General features: G+C 49.4%; 1 protein-coding gene across 3 annotated transcripts in view; it reads right to left on the minus strand.

Annotated features, from left to right (window-relative positions):
- Positions 1–11,319, minus strand: part of LOC140395311 (tetraspanin-3-like) — a 50,320-nt gene extending 39,001 nt beyond the window's left edge. The window contains exons 1-3 of one of the 3 annotated variants that reach the window (XM_072482924.1): positions 11,120–11,319; positions 9,029–9,166; positions 8,071–8,262 (exon numbers count right to left, since the gene is read on the minus strand). In XM_072482924.1, coding sequence (XP_072339025.1) covers positions 8,071–8,262; positions 9,029–9,166; positions 11,120–11,179 — 390 coding nt within the window. In that variant the 5' untranslated portion in view covers positions 11,180–11,319. The remainder of the gene's footprint in view (positions 1–8,070; positions 8,263–9,028; positions 9,167–11,119) is intronic. The other 2 variants (XM_072482923.1, XM_072482925.1) reach the window with 2 other exon arrangements.
- Positions 11,320–16,644: the final 5,325 nt, after the last annotated feature.

Below are 16,644 nucleotides of genomic sequence, written 5' to 3' on the forward strand. Positions count from 1 at the left end.
ACAGGAATGCGGAATATTTGGCGAATGGTAAAGTGCTTGGAAGTGTGGATGAGCAGAGGGATCTAGGTGTCCATGTACATAGATCCCTGAAAGTTGCCACCCAGTTTGATAGGGTTGTGAAGAAGGCCTATGGAGTGTTGGCCTTTATTGGTAGAGGGATTGAGTTCCGGAGTCAGGAGGTCATGTTGCAGCTGTACAGAACTCTGGTACGGCCGCATTTGGAGTATTGCATACAGTTCTGGTCACCGCATTATAGGAAGGACGTGGAGGCTTTGGAGCGGGTGCAGAGGAGATTTACCAGGATGTTGCCTGGTATGGAGGGAAAATCTTATGAGGAAAGGCTGATGGACTTGAGGTTGTTTTCGTTGGAGAGAAGAAGGTTAAGAGGAGACTTAATAGAGGCATACAAAATGATCAGGGGGTTAGATAGGGTGGACAGTGAGAGCCTTCTCCCGCGGATGGAAATGGCTGGCACGAGGGGACATAGCTTTCAACTGAGGGGTAATAGATATAGGACAGAGGTCAGAGGTAGGTTCTTTACGCAAAGAGTAGTGAGGCCGTGGAATGCCCTACCTGCAACAGTGAACTCGCCAACACTGAAGGCATTTAAAAGTTTATTGGATAAACATATGGATGATAATGGCATAGTGTAGGTTAGATGGCTTTTGTTTCGGTGCAACTTCGTGGGCCGAAGGGCCTGTACTGCGCTGTATCGTTCTATGTTCTATATGTTCTATCTCCCCACAACCTCCTAAACTCCAATGAATATAATCCCAGGATCCTCAGATGTACATCGTATGTTAGGCCTACCATTCCTGGGATCATCCGTGTGAATCTCCGCTGGACCTGCTCCAGTGCCAGTATGTCCTTCCTGAGGTGTGGGGCCCAAACTTGCCTCGTACATCTCCTCCAAACCTTGCCCCTCGCACCTTAAACCTATGCCCCCTTGTAATTGACCCCTCTACCCTGGGGAAAAGCCTCTGACTATCCACTCTGTCTATGCCCCTCACAATTTTGGAGACCTCTATCAGGTCGCCCCTCAACCTCCGTCGTTCCAGTGAGAACAAACCAAGTTTATTCAACCGCTCCTCATAGCTAATGCCCTCCATACCAGGCAACATTCTGGTAAATCTCTTCTGCACCCTCTCTAAAGCCTCCACATCCTTCTGGTAGTGTGGCGACCAGAATTGAACACTATACTCCAAGTGTGGCCTAACTAAGGTTCTATACAGCTGCAACATGACTTGCCAATTCTTATACTCAATGCCCCGGCCAATGAAGGCAAGCATGCCGTATGCCTTCTTGACTACCTTCTCCACCTGTGTTGCCCCTTTCAGTGACCTGTGGACCTGTACACCTAGATCTCTCTGACTTTCAATACTCTTGAGCGTTCTACCATTCACTGTATATTCCCTACCTTCCATTACCTCACATTTGTCCGGATTAAACTCCATCTGCCATCTCTCCGCCCAAGTCTCCAAACAATCTAAATCCTGCTGTATCCTCTGACAGTCCTCATTGCTATCCGCAATTCCACCAACCTTTGTGTCGTCTGCAAACTTACTAATCGGACCAGTTACATTTTCCTCCAAATCATTTATATATACTACAAACAGCAAAGGTCCCAGCACTGATCCCTGTGGAACACCACTAGTCACAGCCCTCCAATTAGAAAAGCATCCTTCCATTGCTACTCTCTGCCTTCTATGACCTAGCCAGTTCTGTATCCACCTTGCCAGCTCACCCCTGATCCAGTGTGACTTCACCTTTTGTACTAGTCTACCATGAGGGACCTTGTCAAAGGCCTTACTGAAGTCCATACAGACAACACCCTACCTGCATCAATCATCTTTGTGACCTCTTCGAAAAACTCTATCAAGTTAGTGAGACCCAACCTCCCCTTCACAAAACCATGCTGCCTCTCACTAATACGTCCATTTGCTTCCAAATGGGAGTAGATCCTGTCTCGAAGAATTCTCTCCAGTAATTTCCCTACCACTGACGTAAGGCTCACCGGCCTGTAGTTCCCTGGATTATCCTTGTTACCCTTCTTAAACAGAGGAACAACATTGGCTATTCTCCAGTCCTCCGGGACATCACCTGAAGACAGTGAGGATCCAAAGATTTCTGTCAAGGCCTCAGCAATTTTCTCTTTAGCCTCCTTCAGTATTCTGGGGTAGATCCCATCAGGCCCTGGGGACTTATCTACCTTAATATTTTTCAAGACGCCCAACACCTCGCCTTTTTGGATCTCAATGTGACCCAGGCTATCTACACACCCTTCTCCAGACTCAATATCTACCAATTCCTTCTCTTTGGTGAATACTGATGCAAAGTATTCATTTAGTACATCGCCCATTTCCTCTGGCTCCATACATAGATTCCCTTGCCTATCCTTCAGTGGGCCAACCCTTTCCCTGGCTATCCTCTTGCTTTTTATGTACGTGTAAAAAAGCCTTGGGATTTTCCTTAACCCTATTTGCCAATGACTTTTCGTGACCCCTTCTAGCCCTCCTGACTCCTTGCTTAAGTTCCTTCCTACTTTCTTTATATTCCACACAGGCTTAGTCTGTTCCCAGCCTTTTAGCCCTGACAAATGCCTCCTTTTTCTTTTTGACGAGGCCTACAATAGCTCTCGTTATCCAAGGTTCCCGAAATTTGCCTTATTTATCCTTCTTCCTCACAGGAACGTACCGGTCCTGAATTCCTTTCAACTGAAACTTGAAAGCCTCCCACATGTCAGATGTTGATTTACCCTCAAACACCCGCCCCCAATCTAGGTTCTTCAGTTCCCGCCTAATATTGTTATAATTAGCCTTCCCCCAATTTAGCACATTCATCCTAGGACCACTCTTATCCTTGTCCACCAGCACTTTAAAACTTACTGAATTGTGGTCACTGTTTCCGAAATGCTCCCCTACTGAAACTTCTACCACCTGGCCGGGCTCATTCCCCAATACCAGGTCCAGTACAGCCCCTTCCCTAGTTGGACTATCTCCATATTGTTTTAAGAAGCCATCCTGGATGCTCCTTACAAACTCTGCCCCGTCTAAGCCCCTGGCACTAAGTGAGTCCCAGTCAATATTGGGGAAGTTGAAGTCTCCCATCACCACAACCCTGTTGGTTTTACTCTTTTCCAAAATCTGTCTACCTATCTGCTCCTCTATCTCCCACTGGCTGTTGGGAGGCCTGTAGTAAACCCCCAACATTGTGACTGCACCCTTCTTATTCCTGATCTCTACCCATATAGCCTCACTGCCCTCTGAGTTGTCCTCCCGCAGTACAGCTGTGATATTCTCCCTAACCAGTAGCGCAACTCTGCCACCCCTTTTACATCTCCCTCTATCCCGCCTGAAACATCTAAATCCTGGAACGTTTAGCTGCCAATCCTGCCCTTCCCTCAACCAGGTCTCTGTAATGGCAACAACATCATAGTTCCAAGTACTAATCCAAGCTCTAAGTTCATCTGCCTTACCCGTAATACTTCTTGCATTAAAACATATGCACTTCAGGCCACCAGACCCGCTGTGTTCAGCAACTTCACCCTCTCTGCTCTGTCTTAGAGCCATACTGTCCCTATTCCCTAGTTCTCCCTCAATGCTCTCGCCTTCTGACCTATTGCTCCCGTGCCAACCCCCCTGCCATACTAGTTTAAACCCTCCCTTGTGACACTAGCCCCTCCCGTGTGACACTAATCCCCAGGATGTTAATTGTTGGGGATTCAGCGATGATAATGCCATTGAACGTCAAGGGGCGGTGGTTAGCTCCTCTCTTGTAGGAGATGGTCATTGTTTGGCACTTGTGTGGTGCGAATATAACTTGCCCAAGCATGGATAGTGTCCAGGTCTTGCTGCATTTGGACATGGACTTCTGTAACCTGACTAGTCTGGTGGAGGAGGTAAAGAAGGACCTGCAGAGGTAGGACACACTCCCACTGTGCAGCAGAGGCAGGGGGGCTCCGGTCATGGAACAAGCTCAGGCAGCACTTCAGCCTGACCGAAATGTCCATCATAGCCTCCATCTGCAACAATCACAGGTTCACAGGAGCCACAACGGACGCTACCTTTAAGAGGTGGAGACAGGACAGAGGGGACATTGACAGTTAGGGACTTCTACACGGACGACAGAGTAGCGATGTTAGAGGAACTAACGGAAAGGTTGCAACTGCTGAAAGGGAACAAACTGCAAAATTTACAAATCAATAACTTTCTCCTTAAAGAGACGACAACATACCCACGGATGCGGAGACACTCAATGACCGAGGAAGTGTTGGACGCGGGCGACTCAGGTAGGGGGAACTGCAGGGACCTGTATGGACAACTGTTAGAAGAGGTACATTCCCCACTGAACAAGACACGAGAAAATGGGAGAAGAACTAGGGATAGAAATATGGTGGGGACTGAACAGGACTGGTGGAGCACTGAACAGGACAAACTCCACCTCCACAAGCGCAAGACTAGCCTAATGCAGCTGAAAGGGCGCACAGTGCACACCTAACCAGAACACGAATGAGCAGGTTCTTCTCGGAGGTACAGATAGGCCTGACCAAGCACGCCCACATGTTCTGGGCATGCCCCAGTCTTGCGAGGTTCTGGGCAGCCTTCTTTGAGGATGGAGCTAAGCCCGAAAGCGGCAGTCTTCTGGGTGTCAGACCAGCCAGGACTCTTCATGGGGAGTGGGGCCGGCGCCCTACCCTTTCCCTCCCTAATCGGCTACTGAAGAATCCTACTCGGCTGGAGATCAGCAGCACCACCCGAAGCTGCAGACTGTCGGAATTTCTCCAATTGGGTACAATTAAAATCGCCATCCAGGGTTGGGAAGAGGGTTTCCATAAGACGTGTGGAAGCACTAGCCAGGGCCAGCAACAGGCAATACAGCAGAGGCTGACCGGCCAAATAAGACCCACAGTCACCAAAGAGAGACGAAGCAGGCAATTGTAAATATGTACAGCGAGCCTAGTCTGTTCGCACTCGGACAAACTTGTTTAACATTCGGGTTTTTTTCTCTTTATAATTATTGTTAAACTTATTTTTTTCTTCTTGTAACAGGTATCTCTTTCTTTTTTTTCCTTCTTGTATAAACTAGAACCGCACCCTGATTTCCTTTTGTAAAATATTACTCACAGGTACGACACCTGCAATTTAACGCTCAAACTAAAAGCATGCAATATAAAATGATTTATCAAATAGAAGATGTGAAAATCCAATAAAAACTGTTTTTTCTAAATGACTGATCTGAAATGATAATCCTCAACTCTACTTTCCTGCCTTATCCCCACAACCCTTGATTCCCTTACTGATTAAAATCTGTCTATCTCAGCCTTGGATATACCAAAGTCCCAGCCTGTACAGATTCACAATCCTCTCAAGAGAAGAAATCCCTCCTCATCTCGGTCTTAAATGGGCGACCCCTTACTCTGAGATTGTACCCCCTGGTTCGAAACTCTCTCCCACAAGAGGAAACATCATCTCAGCATCTACCCTGTCAAGTCCCCCTGAGAATCCTATATGTCTCAATAAGGTTGTTTTTCATTCGTCTAAAGGCCAATGCGTACAGGCCCAAACTATTTAACCTCACCTCATAAGAAAATCCCTCTATACCCAGGATAAACTTAAGTGAACTTTCTCTGGACTGCTGCCAATGCCAGTATATTTTTCCTTAGATAAGGGGACCAAAACTTTTCACAGTATTCCAAGTGTGGTCTACCTGGTGCCTTGTATAGTTGTAGCAGGGCTTCCTTATTTTTATTTCCATTTCCTTTGAAATGAATGCCAACATTCAATTTTGCTTTCACATTGCCTGCTGAACTTGCAAACTAGCTTTTTGTGATTCATGCACAAGGACCCCAATTCCCTCTGTGCTGCAGTCATCTGCAGTTTTTCAACCAAAGTGCATAACTTCACGTTTACCTACTTTATATTCCATCTGCCAAGTTTTTGTCCACTCACTGAACCTGTCTATGTCCCTCTGTAGACTCTTGTGTGTCATCCTCACCACTTGCCTTCCCATCTATTTTTGTGTCATTCACAAACTGGCAGCGAATTCCAGACTCCCACTACCCTGTGTAAAAACATTATTCCTCATAGCCACTTGTCTTGAATCTATGCCTCCTGGTTCTAGAATTCTCCACCAAGGGAAACAACTTTATCCTGTTCACTCTATCTCTTCCCCTCATAATTTTGCACACCTCAATTAAGTCATCCCTCAGCCTTCCTTGTTCCAAGGAAAATAACCCCAACCTATCCAATCTCTCCTCGTAGCTACACTTTTCTAGCCCTGGCAACATTCTTGTAAACCTCCTCTGCACTCCTCCAGAACAATAACGTCCTTCCTGTAATGTGGTGACCAGAGTTGCAGACAATACTCCAGCTGTGGCCTTTATAGAATTCCAACATTATTGGTGTGATTCTCTGGCCTCGTTGCACTCTCGCTGGAGCGAAACAAGGCTGGTGATTAAAGGGCAGCACGTAGCATAGTGGTCCAGGGTTCCAGGTTCGATTCACGGCTTGGGTCACTGTCTGCACGTTCTCCCCGTGTCTGCATGAGTTTCCTCTCAGTGCTCCAGTTTCCTCCCACAGTCCAAAGATGTGCAGGTTAGGTGGATTAGCCATGCTAAATTGCCCTTAAGTGTCCAAAAGGGTTGGGGTTACTGGGTTACGGGGATAGTGTTGGGGTATGGGCTGTTTCCACGGGCCAGTGCACTCGACGGGCCGAATGGCCTCCTTCTGCACTGTAAATTCTATAATTTCTATGGGAGAGGTCGAAACAAGAACCCCGCCAGATGCCAAACAGTTTGCGATGTAACCGGCCTGCTCCCCTCCGCGAAATCTGGATCGCGCCATAGTGTGGCGAGAAACCAATTATCACCACTTAAGCCCTAGTTCCATACAATTCGCCCATGTCCGGCACACCACCGAAAGTCCGGACTTCTCCCGACGGTTGTGGGAGAGCTTTTCCTGAGGAGAGGGCACCATTAGCCACACGTGGTTCACAGTGGTGGGAGAGGTGGTATGAAGGAATGATTGGGGGGCAGGGGGGTGAAAGGAGAGGGGGGTGAAGGGAGGGCATTGGTGTCAACTCACTCGTGCTGCCTGGTGTAGGTCGTTGACCTTTTTCCGGCACTAGAGGCCAGTCCTCCAGCTCACACTTGCGGTGCTCACAGCCACTGCCACCCCGTCCCAGGCAGCACTGGCTGCCCTGTGACTGACCCTCCGGTACCCTCGGGGGAACATCCCTCCTGGCCTCCACTACATCTAGGAGCCTGGCCAGATCTGCATGCACGAATCTTGGGGCAGGTCTCCTGGGGTCATTGTTGCGAGCTGTCTGGGGTGGCTGAGCAAGAGCTGTTTAAGTGCTGCTATTAGCCGGGGGCTAACAATGCCGGCAAATCGGCTGGTGAGCCTTCATTGCGGCGAGAAGCCCGTGGGGCCTTGATAAGTGGACCAATTAACATTGAATTAAGTTGCCGGCCTCTCTGGGTCGCGCGCCGGGAAGCCCGCAGCAGTTCCTGATTGCTACCACACTTCGAAATCCTTCCTGAGAATCCCGTCCTATATCCTCACTTTTATATTCTATATCTCTGCCAATGAAGGAGAGCATTCCATATGCTTTCTTTACAACGTTGTCTACTTGAACTGCTGCCTTTAGGGGCCTGTGTACTTGTACGCCATGACCTCTCATTTCATCTACCCCTCTTAGTATATTCCCATTTATTGGCTCCTCCGTATAACTGTTTGACCTCCCCAAATGCATGACCTCACACTTCTCAGTGTTAAATTCCATCTGCCACTCTCTATCTTCGCACCAATCAGTAGGAGATTTACTGACTGAGTTCAGTAACAATGAACAATAATTCACAATCATTCATAGAATTCAGTCATAATGTTCAATGGCACGGTTTAGTTTAGCAATACAACCAGTGACAAATTCAGTAACACTTTCAACATGGAGTCCAGTAAAACCAATCAATAATATTGATCAGTATTACCTCTCGGTATAAGAATTCAGTCATACCCACCAGTTGTACCTCCCTCCTCTGTTCTGGCACTCTGATTCCCAGCCTGTACTCACCGTTCCTCTAAGGCAATGGCTCTGGTTGACTGCGACACACAGTCCAATAATCCCGGTAAGTAATAGCAGTCCAGCCACCACAAAGCTGAGGCTGGCTGGCAGCAACAGGTAATCATTTCCTATGAAATGCCGGTAACTCCTGTTGATAAACAGCAAGAAGAGCCCTCCAAGGCCGGGAACCACTGCACTGCCCTAGAAACAAGAGACAAACAGGCAAGTGAGGACCAAGACAATGTTCAGACAGCCCGTTCCACTCCCAACTTTACCTCATATCAGTACAGCGGCCAGGTGAGCTTCCCAGCACCGAGCTTTGATAAGACAGCTGAAGGAAATCGAAGAAAGGTATGGAGATGAGGGTGGGTTCATGCAAGTTGGATATTGCTGGGCTTTCCATTCCCTCATCATTAAAACCTCAATCTGCACGGAGATGATGGGAAGCAGAAAGCTGGCTCTTACCACCTGGAAAACCAACACCCCACGACAGGGAGGGAGATACAACCCTGCGAGAGAGAGAGAGAACGGCCCAAGGGGAGAGAGATAGAGAGAGAGAGATAGAGAAGAGAGACCGAGGAGAGAAAGAGAGGGAGTGTCCAGGAAGTGAGAGAGAGAGTGAGAGAGAGAGAGAGAGAGAGAGAGAGAAAGCCTGGTCTGAGATCATAATCAAAGACCCCTCCCACCCGGCTTACTCACTCTTCCAACTTCTTCCATTGGGCAGGAGATACAAAAGTCTGAGAACACGCACTAACCGATTCAAAAACAGCATCTTTCTCGCTGTTACCAGACTCTTAAACGACCCGCTTATGGACTGATCTGATTAATACTACACTCCTGTATGCTTCACCCGATGCCGTGTCCATGTATTTACATTGTGTACCTTGTGTTGCCCTTTTATGTATTTTCTTTTCTTGTACCAAGTGATCAGTTTGAGCTGCACACGGAAACATACTTTTCACTGTACCTCAGTACACGTGACAATAAACAAATCCAATCCAAGAGAGAGAGAGAGCCCGGGGTGGAGAGAGAGAGCGAGCCTGGCATCCAATCCAAGAGAGAGAGCGAGCCTGGCCTGACAGGTCATTGAGGTAGGGAGCCTGGCCTATAGGGGGAAAGAGAGCCTGGTGAAAGAGTGGGATATAAGGGAGAGGACAGAGAAAGACTGCTCCACCATTCAATAAGACCATGACTGACCTTTTTGTGGACTCAGCTCCACTTACCTGCTCGCTCACCGTAACCATTTATTCCTTTACTGTTCAAAAATCTACCTCCCTTTGTCTTAAAAACACTGGCCTCAACTGTTTCACTGGGCAGGGAATTCCACAGATTCACGACCTTTTGGGTGAAGACGTTCTTCCTCGACTCCGTCCTAAATCTGCTCCCCCTTATTTTGAGGCTATGCCCCCTGGTTCTAGTTTCATCCGCCAGTGGAACAACCTCCCTGCTTCCTTTATATGTTTCTATCAGATTCCCCCCTCATCCTTCTAAATTACAATGAGTATATCCCAGTCTCCTTAGTCTTTCCTCGTATTAATCCTCTCAACTCCGGAATAAACCTAGTGAATCTCCTCTGCATACCCTCCAGTGCTAGTACATCCTTTCTCAAATAAGGAGACCAAAACTGTATACAGGCTCCAGGTGTGACCTCACCAGCAAATTATTCAGCTGCTACATAACCTCCCTGCTTTTAAACTCCATCCCTCTAGTAATGAAGAACAAAATTCCATTTGCCTGTTTAATTACTTGCTGCACCTGTAAACCAACTTTTTCCCTATAACTGATGTTAGGCCAACAAGTCTATAGTTCCCCATTTTCTCTCTCCTTTCTTAAATAGTGGGGTTACATTTGCTACATTCAAATCTGCAGGAACCATTCTAGAGCATATAGGATTTTGAAAGATGATTGCCATCCACTATCTATACAGCCACCTCTTTTCACACTCTGGGATGTAGATCATCAGGTATAGGGATTTATCAACTTATAGCCCCATTAATTTCTCTAGCACTACTTTATTACTAATATTAATTTATTTTAGTTCTTCATTCTCGCTAGGCCCTTGGTTCACCAATATTTCAGGGAGATTTCTTGTACCTTCCTCTGTGAAGACATATACAAATTTACCAGTGTCAGATTGAAAACCGGCGTCTAGCTCCTCAGCTGCAGAGCCGGGTTTTCACTCCAGATTTTCTGGCACTCAGTGCAAAGAGAGTCTCGGGTGTGGTTTGGGCAGGACGGGGCCTGATAGAGCCAGCAATGGCGCTCCGCAGCTGGCTCTCTGCAGAGATTGGGACGCCCTTTAAAAGGCACCCCAATCTGTGAAGTAAATAAACTCCCCCCCCCCCTTTCACAAGCATTGTAACGATACCACCACCACCCCCCCCCCCCCCCCCCAAATCATCGGGGTGACCTGCACGACAACCTACGGCATCAGCGCATCCCCCCTCACCACAATCCTCTACATAAGCCCCAACAGAGGTTCCCAGAGGGCCCGCTCCGGCACTGCCACATCGGTAGTGATTCGTGCCAGCGTGACGTCAGGATGGTTGGGAAGATACGTTGCGGCAGGAAGGAGCAGCGCCAAGCCCGCTAATGATATTTTAATGTACGCTGATATTTGTTAATCAGGCTCGTGCCCTCCCTAGACAGAGTTTCCCGTGGAGGCCCCAAATTGAAATCTCGTCGCCCGTTTTCAGCAACACGAGAGATTTAGCAGCCATTACAGGGTTGGTGCCCACCGCGTCAGCCAAGGTAGTTTAGTTTCTCTGCCATGTTTTCTATTGTAAATTTTCCTGCCTCTGTCTGAAATGGACCCAAGTTTGTCTTTGCTCATCATTCCCTTTATCCAGGCCCAGACAAACTTTTACACTCTTGTTTATATCTCTCGGGATAGTTTGTTATTATATTTATTTTATATCCTATTTTCTCTTTATCAGTTTCCTGCACCTTTGCTGAAATCTATAAAGCTCCCAATCCTCTGGTAAATTTGTCAGCCTCTTGGCTCCAGCGGGCGCTGGATCAACAGGAAAGTCACCATCCCCCCCGGGCCCGGCCTTACCGACAGCAGCGGCCCCACCACGGCCAGCAGCAGCTTGGAAATCCGGGCCGTGCCGCACATCCCGGAGCCGGCACCGGGCCTCGATCCCCCGGAGCCGGAAGCCACGTTCGAGCGACAACTACCCGGTTGTCGAAACGGGGCGGCACTAGCCGGGCATGTGACCAGGAGGAGCCGGAGGACCTAGCGGCTCAACCCGCGGCCCCGAGTGCAGAGGAGCCCGAAATCCTCCACCCCCCCATTATCAACCCCCCTCCCCCAAATCATCAACCCCCCTCCCCCAAATCATCAACCCCCCCTCCCCAAATCATCAACCCCCCTCCCCCAAATCATCAACCCCCCCTCCCCCAAATCATCAACCCCCCTCCCCCAAATCATCAACCCCCCCTCCCCCAAATCATCAACCCCCTCCTCCTCAAATCATCAACCCCCCTCCCCAAATCATCAACCCCCCAAAATCATCAACACCCTCTCCCCCAAATCATCAACCCCCTCCCCCAAATCATCAAACCCCCTCCCCAAATCATCAACACCCCCCTCCCCCAAATCATCAACCCCTCCTCCCCAAATCATCAACCCTCCTCCCGCAAAACATCAACCACCTCCCCCAAATCATCAACCCCCCCTCCCCAAATCATCAAACCCCCCCAAAATCATCAACACCCCCTCCCTAAATCATCAACCCCCTCCCGCAACACATCAACCCCCCTCCCGCAAAACATCAACCCCCTCCCCCAAATCATCAACCCCCCCAAAATCATCAAACCCTCCCAAAATCATTAAACCCTCCCAAATCATCAACCCCCCAAATCATCAACCCCCCTCCCCAAATAATCAACCCCCCAAAATAATGAACCCACCCAAATCATCAACCCCCCCAAAATCATCAACCCCGCAAATCATCAACACCTCCCAAATCATCAACCCTCCCAAAAATCAACACCCCCAAATCATCAACCCCTCCCAAATCATCAACCCCCCAAATCATCAAACTCCCCCAAATCATCAACCTCCCCAAATCATCAACCTCCCCAAATCATCAACCCCCTCAAATCATCAACCCCCTCAAATCATCAACCCCCAATCATCGACCCCCCAAATCATCAACCCCCCTCCCAAATCATCAACCCCTCCCAAATCATCAATCTCCCAAAATCATCAGCCCCCCAAATCATCAACCCACCTCCCAAATAATCAACCCCTCAAATCAACCACCCCAAAATTAACCACCCCACCCCTCCAAATCATCAACACCCCCAAATTATCAACCCCCCCCCAAGCAACAACTCCAATCATCAAACCCCCATCAACACCCTCCACAAACATCAACCCCATCACCCCCCCCATCAACACCTCCCCATCAACCCCCGCCCCATCAACAACTCCCCATCAACCCCCCCCACCATCATCACCCTTCACAAACATGAACCCCCCATCAACAACTCCAATCATCAAAACCCCCCGTCATCACCCTCCACAAACATCAATCCCAGCACCCCAACCCCAGCAACAACTCCAATCATCAAACCCCCATTATCACCCTCCACACCTCCCAACCTTCAGCCCCTCATCATCAACCCCCCATCACCACCCCCCATCATCAACTCTCCCATCATCCTCACCCCCCATTATCAACCTTCCACACACCCCATATCACTCCCCCATCATCATCCTCCACAATCCCCCCACATCGTCAAACCCCATCATCAACCCCCATCACCACCCCCAATCATCAACCCTCCCATCATCATCAACCCCCATCATCACCCCCATCACCACCCCTCATCATCAACCCCCCCATCATCATCAACCCCCACCAACATCCTCCACAGCCCACCATGTCATCAACCCCCCCATCATCAACCCCATCACCAGCCCCCATCATTAACCCCCATCACTGCCCATCATCAACCCCCCCCCCATCATCACCATTCCCCCATCATCATCACACCCGCATCATCAACCCTCCACAGACCCCATATCATCACTCCCCCATCATCATCCTCCACAACCCCCCACATCATCAAACCCCTTTATCAACCCCAAGGATCAACCCAGTCTCCACACCCCTATATCATCAACTCCCCATCATCACCCTCCACAACCCACACTTCATCACCCACCCATCATCAACCCCATTACCACCCCCAATCATCAGCCCACCATCATCAACCCCCATCATCACTCCCCTCATCACCCCCTATCATCAACCCTCATCACTGCCCATCATCAACTCCCCATCAACATACCCCTATCATCAACCCTCCATACACCCCATATAATCATTCCCCCATCATCACCCTCCAAAACCCACACATCATCGCCCACCCATCAGCAACCCCATCACCACCCCAATCATCAGCACACCCCATCACCACCCCAATCATCAGCTCCCCCTCATCACCCCCACCATCAACCTCCCATCACCGCCCCATCATCATCTCCCCATTAAACCATCAGCACCCCTCATCAAGCCATCAGCATCCTCCATCACCCCCACATCATCAACCACATCATAAATCATCACCCCCCATAATTTTTAAAAATAGATTTAGAGTACCCAATTCATTTTTTCCAATTAAGGGGCAATTTAGCGTGGCCAATCCACCTATCCTGCACATCTTTGGGTTGTGGAGACGAATCCCACGCAAACATGAGGAAAATGTGCAAACTCCACACGGACAGTGACCCAGAGCCATGATCGAACCTGGGACCTTGTGCGCCATGAGGCAGCAGTGCTAACCACTGCACCCCCCCCCCATTAAAACCCACATCATCAACAGATATCCCCATCATCACCCCCCATCACCACGCCCCATCATCACCCCCCATCATCCATCATCAACCCCATCAGCATCCCCATCACCCCCACATCATCAAGCCGTTCATCACCCCATCATCAACAGACACCTCCTGTCATCACCCTCATCATCAACCACTCATCATCACTCCCATCAACAAACACACCCTATCATCACCTCCCATCATCACCCCCATCATCACCCCCCCCATTGAGCCATCAGCATCCCCATCACCCCCACATCATCAAGCCCATCATCAATGCCCATTGTCACCCACCCATCATCACCCCCACATCATCACCCCCATCACCAATGCACACACCCCAATCATCACCCCCATCATCACCCCCCATCATCACCCCCACATCATCAAGCCCATCATCACCCCCCATCACCACCCCCCATCATCAACCCCCCTCATCAACACCCACCCCCATCACCATCCCCCATCATCAGCCCCCTTAACATCAGCCCCCCAACATCACGTCCATTATCTCCCCATTATCATCCCCCCCAATATCATCCCCTTATATCACACTCCATCAACTCCCTCATCATCACTCATTTTCACCCCTCCATCATCACACTCCACAATCACCTCCTTCATCACCCTCCTTATCACCTCCATCATCACCCTACTAACCCCCTTATCATCGGCCCCCTTATCATCAGCCCTCAACATCACGTCCATCATCACCCCATCAACCTACCATCATCACCCCCCATCATCGTCACCCATCATCAATCTCCCATCATCACCCCCCATTATCACTCCCACATCATCTCCCCCATTATCATCCCCATCATCAACCCCCATCATCACCCCACTATCACCCCTCCATCATCACACTCCATCACCCCCCCCATAATCACCCCATTATCATCAGCCCCCTTATCATCAGCCCCCCATCATCACGTCCATCATCACCCTTTCATTATCACCCCATCATCATCCCCAATCATCAACCCCCCCATCATCATCCCCCCATCATCAACTCCCCATCATCATACTCCATCATCACACCCCATCAAGCCCATCATCAGTATAGTGTTCAATTCTTGTCGCCACACTACCAGAAGGATGTGGAGGCTTTAGAGAGGGTGCAGAAGAGATTTACCAGAATGTTGCATGGTATGGAGGGCATTAGCTATGAGGAGCGGTTGAATAAACTCGTTTTTTTCTCACTGGAACGACGGAGGTTGAGGGGCGACATGATAGAGGTCTACAAAATTATGAGGGGCATAGACAGAGTGGATAGTCACAGGCTTTTCCCCAAGGTAAAGGGGTCAATTACTAGGGGGCATAGGTTTAAGGTGCGAGGGGCAAGGTTTAGAGTAGATGTACGAGGCAAGTTTTTTACACAGAGGGTAGTGGGTGCCTGGAACTCGCTACCGGAGGTGGTGGTGGAAGCAGGGACGATAGTGACATTTAAGGGGCATCTTGGCAAATACATGAATAGGATGGGAATAGAGGGATACGGACCCAGAAAGTGTAGAAGATTGTAGTTTAGTCGGGCAGCATGGTTGGCACGGGCTTGGAGGGCCGAAGAGCCTGTTCCTGTGCTGTACTTTCCTTTGTTCTTTGTTCTATCACCCCATCATCTTCCCATTATCATCCCCCTATCATCACACCCGATCATCACCCATCATCATCACACTCACCACTCCCCCAGTATCCTCCCCCCAAAATCACCCAATCATCACTCCCCATTGTCACACTCATCAACCCCCATCATCACCCCCCCATCAATCATCACCCCCCATCATCACCCCCCCATCATCAACCCCCAATCATCAAGTCCCCGTAATCTCTCCCCATTATCATCCACCAATCATCAACCCCCCAGCATCACCACCATCATCAACCCCCCATCACCACCTTCACCCCCGATCATCAACTCACCATCATCACCCCAACATCATACTCCGTCATCACCCCACATCATCACACTCACCACTGCCCCCATCATCAATCCCCCATCATCACACTCCCATCGTCACATTCATCAACCCCCATCAACACCCCCCAATCATCAATCCCCCCATGATCACCCCCATCATCACCCCCCATCATTACCTCCCATCATCACCCCCAATCATCAATCCCCCCATCATCACCCTCATCATCACGTCCCAATCATCAATCCCCCCATCATCACCCCCATCATCACCCCCCATCATCACCTCCCATCATCACCCCCCCAATCATCAACCCCCCATCATCACCTCCCATCATCACGCCCCAATCATCAAACCCCCCATGATCACCCCCATCATCACCTCCCATCATCATCCCCCAATCATCAATCCCCCCATCATCACCCCCCATCATCACGTACCAATCATCAATCCCCCATCATCACCTCCCATCATCATGCCCCAATCATCAATCCCCCCATCATCACCCCCATCATCACCTCCCCATCATCACACTTTCATCATCACCCCCATCATCACTCTCACATCATCTCCCCCCATTATCATCCTCCTATCATCAATCCCCATCATCATCCCACTATCACCCCTCCATCATCACGCTCCACCATCACCCCATCATCATCCCCCCATAATCATTATCATCAGCCCCCTTATCATCAGCCCCCCATCATCACCCTTTCATCATCACCCCTATCATCACCCCAATCATCAATCCCCATCATCACCTCCCCAACATCAATCCCCCATAATCATACTCCATCACCACCCCACATCATCACTTCCCAACAT

Source organism: Scyliorhinus torazame, chromosome 18 (genome assembly GCF_047496885.1).
Source record: "Scyliorhinus torazame isolate Kashiwa2021f chromosome 18, sScyTor2.1, whole genome shotgun sequence".
Lineage (NCBI taxonomy): Eukaryota > Metazoa > Chordata > Chondrichthyes > Carcharhiniformes > Scyliorhinidae > Scyliorhinus > Scyliorhinus torazame.